The sequence below is a fragment of the Eucalyptus grandis genome, chromosome 1, assembly GCF_016545825.1.
Source record: "Eucalyptus grandis isolate ANBG69807.140 chromosome 1, ASM1654582v1, whole genome shotgun sequence".
NCBI lineage: Eukaryota > Viridiplantae > Streptophyta > Magnoliopsida > Myrtales > Myrtaceae > Eucalyptus > Eucalyptus grandis.
The window spans coordinates 27,314,583-27,322,880 of record NC_052612.1 but is presented as its reverse complement, the minus strand read 5'-3'; the positions used below and the strand labels follow the sequence as shown (position 1 = coordinate 27,322,880).

General features: G+C 41.3%; 1 protein-coding gene across 1 annotated transcript; it reads right to left on the bottom strand.

Moving 5' to 3' along the window:
- Nucleotides 1-344: 344 nt before the first annotated feature.
- Nucleotides 345-3,070, bottom strand: LOC104435687 (zinc finger protein JACKDAW). The gene is made up of 3 exons (XM_010048398.3): nt 2,478-3,070; nt 1,896-2,292; nt 345-1,639 (listed from the first exon to the last, which is right to left on the bottom strand). Exons 1-3 carry the CDS (start codon nt 2,617-2,619, stop codon nt 670-672), a joined length of 1,509 nt encoding a protein of 502 aa, XP_010046700.2. The 5' UTR covers nt 2,620-3,070; the 3' UTR covers nt 345-669.
- Nucleotides 3,071-8,298: the final 5,228 nt, after the last annotated feature.

The window sequence follows — 8,298 nt, the reverse complement described above, 5'->3', positions numbered from 1 at the left end:
GCATTGGAGTCCAACAAGACCTAGATTCTGCCTACCTAAATGTTCAACCCCTCTACTACTCCACTCGGTATCTTCCCTATAGCCACATAGCTCTCGATCTGCTCCTCCCAATATAATTAAACAAATTAATCATACAAACCCCAAAACACACGGCAACACGGTTATTATTAATATCTCGGCAACAAATCTCCTGCACGATCGTTGACGATTTTGAAAAGTTAGCCCGACGACGATTTCCTTGACGGCCAGTCAATGGCCGCACGTATTTTTCCGTGCGGCTCTCGATCAAATTTTAGAGAGAGCAAAAAGAGGACAGAGAAAGAAGTTAAAGAGAGAGAGAGAGAGAGAGTCAGAACAAATAGAAAGAGATAAAAGGAGTCAAGACACCACATAAAACAAACGAGAACATGCAACGAGAGAAAGGTCGAGAGAGAAACCCTCGTCGTCAGTTCAGACATGCACTGGGGCCCCACCCGCATACACTGGCCACTCACGAGCTCTCCTTGTCTCCCCCCTCCATTATCTTCCTCAAAAATTATTATTCTTGTTATTATTAGATGGAATGGTTGCACGAGCCTCGGAATTTCGTAGTCGGACGCCGGGCCTTCACTCAGCACGATCCGGCTGGACGATATGGCCCTTCCCAAATCAGAGGTCAAGGAAGTAATTCTAGTTGTTCCCGACGAATTGGCTGAAGCCCATGGCCGAGCTCATCGATGCGAACTTCGCGAACTCTTGTGGCGAAAACGGAGGACCACCCGCACCTCCGCTCATCCCAAGGAAATCCCTCGTCGCGTTGAGCTCTAAGCTGTTTGTTGTGGTTGTTGTCGGCCTCGTCATCGATGGGCTCAAATTGGGAACGGAGTCGCTCAAATTGTTCATCCCACCGACCGGTGCGCCAAAACTCTCCTGCTGCTTACTCATCATGCTCTGGTTAATGAACTGAGAAGGCAGGTCATTTTGGCTCTGACCAAGGACGTTGAACGCGGTCGTGTTTGACGAGGAGGACGAGCTCATCACGCCAAAACTTTCCTTGAAGAGCGACCCCGGGTTGCTCCGACTGGACCCCATTTGGGCTGCCTTCTGTAGGAGCGCTGTGGCGGACATAAGGGCAGCTGAGGGTTTCGTCTGGGAATCAGAGTAGAGCGATGGCGGCGCCTCAAATAAGTTGCCTTTGTTGCTCCCAGCTTGATCTTTCAGTCCTTGCCGAAACGCCGATAGGGTCAAGTTGGTCTTTTCGAAAGCCGAGAATTGCTTGTTGCTTCCAAAGTTGGACATGGGAGAGGAGCCAAAGAGGTTATTACCGCTTGCATTTCCGATTTGCACCATCTCACTCAGACATGTGAGATTTGGATTACTCGATAAGATGTCGCTGGGGTTCAACGCTGGATTAGCTGGGTTGATCCACTGAGACATTCTTGATTTCTGCTGAAGTGTAGTGAGAGAAACCCCGGTGATATCTTGAACACCTCGATTGTTGCTGAACCCATGCGGTGGTAAGTTAGAGTGAGCACCGATGGTCGTCTCGTTCATGGCGTTGTTTGCGAAGTTCAGATTTGTGGATGAAACTGAAGAGAATCTTGCACTCTCTTCGGCTAAGGCATCGCAGAAAGCCCTGTGGGTGATGAAACTGTCCTTCCTGATGCACATAAAAAGGAAAAAGGAAACAAAAAATGAGACAATCAAATGGATAAAGGCATATATTAATGACCTAATCATGCATACATCTTCAAGGCATTCAATTCATTCCCCATACCCATGAATAATTATTACAAACTTCCCCAAAAATAAATATACTAAGTTCTCCTGTAAGGTGTAAAAACATGACCAAGAGTCGAAATCATCTCCTACGAAATTTCACTCGATTCATCGTGCATATAGCTATGAATTGGTACCTGGAAAAGAGAGTTCCACAATCGCACTTGTACTCTCGAGTCCCGCAGGTCTTGGAGTGGGCCTTCCAATCTGACTGGACTGCGTACTTCTTCGAGCACTTCTCACACTTCCACTTCTTCTCGCCATGCTTCCGGCTGAAGTGCTTCTTGATCCCAGTGAGGTCGCCAAGTGCCCTTGAAGGGTCGTGGTGCACGCACGTCTTCTCAGGGCATATATACACCTTCTTCTTGACGATCTCCTTGCTCCTCTGCCGGAGCTTCCATGGCAGGTTGTGGCCCCTCCGGTGCAGCTGCAGGTTCTGGTCCCTCTGGAAGCCTTTGTTGCATATCTCGCAAACGAACCTGTTCGTCGCCATGAGCGTCTTTGGCGATAGTGCAATGACCTCTGCATCTGGATCTGTCGTATCCGTATCACATATGAGTCAATTCACTAAGGAAACAGCACATACATACACGTGGTGAAAAGAAACCATCGAAAGGTATGGCCAAAGATGAAAAATTAAGACGAAAAGAAAACAAAAAAAGAAAATAAATAACATGGGTACTTTCAGCAAGCGTCAATTGAGGTGAAATTTTGCTTGCCTGGTGTTCCCGGCAAATTTCTCTTCTTCTTGGCTCCAGGGTTGGTGGCAGCTTTATTAGGGTTAGGGTTTGGGTTGTGAGCTTCATCGAAAACGCCTCCTAAGGTCGGTAAGCAAAAAGGATCACCAGACATCATTTGCATATTTCTAATATCACCAAAACACCGCAAGATCTTTTGGCTTAGAGAGAGACACTGCAAAAACAAGCAGATGAAAAGTGTTTGGTAATATTCAAGAAACTCGCAAACTCTCTCAGCTCCTGCCAAAAGACAGGAAAAGCCCAAAACTCAAGCTTGGAGCTTAGCAACACCCCAAGAAAATTTATGGCTCTACTGATGTTGGAGCGATCTCTTGTTTGTTTACAGAGATCTGGGTGATCCTTGTTTGGTTTCAAAAGAGAGCAAAGACCCAAAAAAAATAGTTATAAGGTGCAGAGGAAGAGAATAATTTTCTCTTTGTTTTGTAGCCACCGAGCTCTTTCTTCCACAGTATTTTGGTCTTACTCTCTCTCCCTCTCTCTCCCTCTCTCTCTCAACTTCAGCCACAGTCCTAGATGGGCCACCACCACACACAACACTATTTTGGCTGTCGCTATCTGAAGAGCTGTGAGCAGCCGTGCCTACTGATATTGTAGAGTACCTGCGTTTCTAGTTTTTGGAGTATCTCTGGTCTTGCTTTATATACAGTCCGGAGAGAGAAATGTTCTATTATTTATGATGGGGTTACCCCGGTTCATTGGATTTGAGATCATTACTATTAGGTGCATTTTGTAGCTTTTTTCTCTTTCACTCATCAAATATAGTATGATTGAATTACTATGACTGATTTACAATAATACATGTGGCGCACACTTAAATCGCTTGTTAACCACTGCAAGATCATGATATTTATGGGTCTGTGCTTAACAAATTGAACTGCATTTCTTGAACTCCACATCCTGCCAATTGAAGATCACCATTATTTTTTATTATCATATCGTCCAATAAGAAGAGTCAATTCTTTATTTGTTGGAAAAAATTATCAAGTAATATTGTTTAAGAGAGCAGTTATGACTTAATTAGATAGAGGGTATTTTGTCAAGCACGTGGAGATGTACCAAAGACAACATGTTCCAATCAATCAAAAAACCTCTTATCATGATGTTTGACATCTTCTACACAGTTCATCTTGCAATATCTATTTTTGAAAAGCAATGTAGAGATAGACGGTCTAATTGACTTAAGAAACTACAGCACACTCGTGCTAGTTCTCTGGAAACATTCCCATTAATGCAACATCGCTTTTAACATTCATCATCTCCACCACCCATAAATAGAAAAACGATGAACATCAATAAGTTTGACGATGCAGCATATAATATTTGAAAGAATTGAAACTTTGCTATAGAAACTAGGAATTAGCGAAAGTATGTAAAAAGGTGAAAAGTTGTCTCAAATTTTTTAATGCTTCCCTTCGTGAAAGGCGGAGCGATGGGATTGTTTTGAAATTTGGAAGATGTCGGGGTTTGAAATCAAAAAGGTCATGAGAAAAGGTCACTTGCTTTTGTAGCCCTTCGATCGGTGTATGGAGAATGATTGAGTCATTATGACTAGAATTGACCCCTTTTGCAGGATGCAAAGAGCAAAGCAGAGTTCATATTGAAATTCAAAAGAAGAATGGTTAAAACTTGCGCTGCCCGAGGCAAGTGATAGGACCGTCCGTGATACCCACTTTCTCACTCATCAGTGAATTCGGAGCGGGTGGGGCCCAGCTCTGACAGTCATTCCCCACCGTCCATCAACCTAAAATGTTTTGAGTGGTTGCAGACAGACTGTTGACCACATGATCAGAGCGATGCAGTCTTCACCCGCTACTGACTTTTCACTGGTATGGTTTTAGGTGTTCTTTTGGTATGACAATAGTTAATTAGACTAGTCAAAATAGGTACTTAATCCATACTTGATGGGTTAGATTGTTATATTTGTTAGTTGCATTCAATAAATTGATCGTAAATGAATGTAGATCAAACTCTATGAGTCATCAATAAATTTAATATAGATATTAAATTAGTTCATAACTTACTTAAATTCAATCAACTTCTATAATTTTCTCTTACCCTCATTCAATACACTCTTGCCTTAGCTTGAGTATGAATTTTCCTAGATTAGTTAAATATAAAAGTGTCAAGTTGGATATGAGTTTGGTCAAACATAAACCACTAAATTGATTTGCATATAAAATGGTTTAAACTAGTCAATTTGGATCGGACTATTTTTCACTTGATCCAACCCACCTATTTAACCAGTCTATAGGTAATTAAGGTTGATGATGGAGATTTGGCTAAAACTAGTGTGAAGTTTTCCCTCACTCCTTGTGAGTGCAAAATAATGTCAACCTAATGTCCTAAGTTCAACTGAACATATTGATTAAAAGGTTGAGATCCTCCCGATTTGGAAGTACTTAACATCTTTTATTTACGCTTCAAAGATCAAGCAACCTGACCATTGCCCATCACCATGCGATGCTGCCTATTAGTTCCTGCGCCGCTGCCACATGCCATTGCCACCTTATCAGTTCAAACTTGTGGTCCTCTACCTTAAGAGCAATAAACAACGACAATGGTGTGAGGCACAGCTACAAGGAGTGAGGCAACAGAGTTGAAGGCATTGGAGGGGAGAGAGCGGAGGACAAAGTTAGGATTCTTGGAACTTTTGTGTAAATTCTTGTAAGTAGTGAATTCACTTTGGTAAATTAGTGCTCATAGGTTAACCGGAGAGTATCTCTACCAACTAAAAAAGCTTTTGACATTGCCTAGTAGAGATACACGTCGAGTTTGAGCTTACCAAGAGATAGACTATGACCAGTAGCTTCGATAAGATTATGAGATCAATGAAAGTTCTTGAATGGCATGATGAATATATCATGAGTCAAAATTTAAGCATGAAGATCAATATAATTGTCCCCAGAGTAATGTTACGCATACTTGATTGGTTTGAGGAAAAGGGGAGGAAGTGAGAAGAAGCAATTACCTAGGGAATCATTTCCCTTGTTTGGGTTTCGAAAGGAAGCATTTTTTTTTTTTTATCCCTCTTCTAGTTTCTCTCTAAAGTGGAAGGATGTGGAGCAATATTTGTTTCAGCATTGTTTTGTCCAATTTTACCCTTCACTCTGATTTAAACAATGAGACAAGACAAAGGACCTTTTTGTCAATCACTGACTCCATTTCCCTCGCATCATCTTTCCTTAATGAAAATGGCACATGTGTCATAATTTTTATACAATACTCACTTGAATGTTATAAACTTTTTTGATCATTTGAGCACCATAACTTTTGTACGGTGATTATTTAAGTGCCATAACATTTTTTTTCTAATTACTTGAGTGCCATAGAACTTTTTAATCGATTACTTGAATGTCAAAACTTTTAAAAGCGTTTATCACATGTGATGCCACATTGAATTTTTAGTAGTTGGGTGACCTTTTCTTAAAAAATTTTGGCACTCAAATGATTAATTAAATGTATTGACACTCAAACAAACATATTATTAAAAGTTACAATACTTAAGTGGTTAAAAAAAAGTTATGACCCTCAATTAAGCGCCATAAGAAAATTATGACACTTCTAGTGTCTTTATCATTTCTCCTCATATCGAAATAATAAAAAAAGAAATTAAAATCTCTTTGTACTCTCCATTTTCTTCCATTTCTTTTCCCTTCATTATCTTACCAAAACTTGCCTACTAAATAATGTGGCAATTTCTTGTTGGGTATTTAAATAAGTGACTTATTTAATTCACGGGCCACATCGCTTGGTAAGTCAATTTTGATAACATTTCTTAGTTCATCTGGCATTGCCTTTGTCGGAATAATGTACCTCTTTTCATTTTCATTTTCATTTTTATTTTTATTTTTATTTTTGGTGCTAAGGTCCAAATAATGTACCTCACGATGGGGAGAATCCCGTATAGAATGCGTTAAGAGAGGATTCGAAGACTACATGCTATCACACCTTTCACCAAGAAGCTATGATCATACCGACTAAGCATTCTGAAATATGCAAAATACAATTGCGGTCATCGGTTTTTGAGACGGTTTAACATCATTTTACTTTCGCCCAACAATCCAAGACAGATCGATATCAGTTGGCGGCTCATCGTTTCCATGGCTCTATTCTTGCAAGCTTAGCTCAACATCATTTCAACCCGATGAAAGCTTACAAGTCATGTAAAGGTGAAAATTAATTAATGAAGCTGGTGGGGTTGTATGAAGTAGGACTTTTCGTACTACAATCGTTGGACATCTCCTAAAGGTATCTAAGCCACATTTTAATTTTGGCAACAAGCCCTCATGGCCCCAAGCTAGGTTAAGTTATCTATCACCACTCTACATATTGATCAGTATCTATCATGCCAATTTTGGAGTATTTGTATTTAAAATATGCCTTATGCATATACATTGGTTGACTCGTTTCCACGATGAGCCCATGAAAAGGCCAAAAAAACCGACCTTTTCTCGCTCTAATCTCTTTTAAACCCTTAATATGCCTTCCGAGTTTTATCTAAGTTCAACAGTTCTCTGTCAAGCTGAATCCCAATCTTTGCATACGGCCCTCAGATGGTGTTTATGGAATTTAAATAGTAAACCATGTCTTTGGATAATATTTTACCTCTTGAATTTGGTTCGTTTATTTCGTGGAAATTTATTTAAAGAGTATGAGTCAACGGAAAATTTGTTCATATCAACGAAAACTTATTCTTAAGTTCAAAAAAACAATTTCCTCCTTTGAAAATTGGAAATCATTTTGCAAAATCTAGAGTAGGCTAAAGACCCCAGTGATCAAGCCTGGGACCTTGACACTTGTGCCTAGGTCCCCGAGGTCAAGCTCAAGACCCTAGAAATCATGCCTAGGATCCCAGGGCCAGGGATTGAGGTCTCCTAAGATCGAGACTAGGACCATAGCACTTGTGCTCGGGTCTTTAGAGGCCGAGACTAGGTTGTTCTTGAGGCCGTTCCCAAATCCTTGACGGACCTCAATACTAGCACTACAATCCCCCACTATCTGGCTCAAGTCCCTAGTGCCCAAGTTCAACACATTGGTAATTGAGTTTAAGGACCCTACCAATTGAGCATGGTCCATGCTGGTTAGGTCAAGGTCTCACAAGGCTGAGTTTGAGATCCTAATGCTTGTGCTCAGTTCCTTGGCAATTAGGCTCTTATTCGTGAGGCTTGGTCAAGGTCCCCAATAGTCATGCCCAAGACTCTAGTGCTCATGCCACGGTTCCCCACAATCTGACTCGAGTCCCCAGTGCCAAGTTCGGGATCTTGACAATCAAGCTAGGGACCCTACTAGTTGAGCCTAGTCCCTATCAATTGGGTTGGGAAAATTGTCCAAAAAGTCCTAAACTTATTGCACTTTTGCCAATTGAGTCCTAAACGGTTTAACTTTGCTAATTGAGTCCTAAACCTTTTCACTTTTTACCGATTCAGTCCATCTGACCAATTTTGGCCAGAAAATACTGACGTGGACGCCGGTGGTGCCACGTATGACTGCCGACGCCGACGTGGATAATTTTTACTAATATTTTAATACTTTTTTTAATTCTTTTTGAATTTTTGAATTTTATTTTTATATTTTCTGTTTTTTTCCCTTTTTTTCTTTTCTTTTACTTTTTCTTTTCTTTTTTTCTTTTTGGCTTTTTCCTTGGCCTTTTCTGGTGGCCGGCCATCGGCTAGCCTCGCCCGCCACAAGTGAGGCCCAGCCGGGCGAGGAGGAGCACCGGCGAGGGAAGCCCTCGCCTAGGCGTGCTCGGCAAGGGTCGCCTGGGTGAGGCCGACCCTCCCCC

Excerpts from the sequence above, each read along its gene's own strand:
- LOC104435687 (XM_010048398.3), bottom strand. The coding sequence starts at position 2,619 with ATGCAAATGATGTCTGGTGATCCTTTTTGCTTACCGACCTTAGGAGGC. Across the intron at positions 2,293-2,477 it reads AAATTTGCCGGGAACACCAG|ATCCAGATGCAGAGGTCATT; the intron begins GCAAGCAAAATT and ends CGGATACGACAG. Across the intron at positions 1,640-1,895 it reads TGTGGAACTCTCTTTTCCAG|GAAGGACAGTTTCATCACCC; the intron begins GTACCAATTCAT and ends TATGTGCATCAG.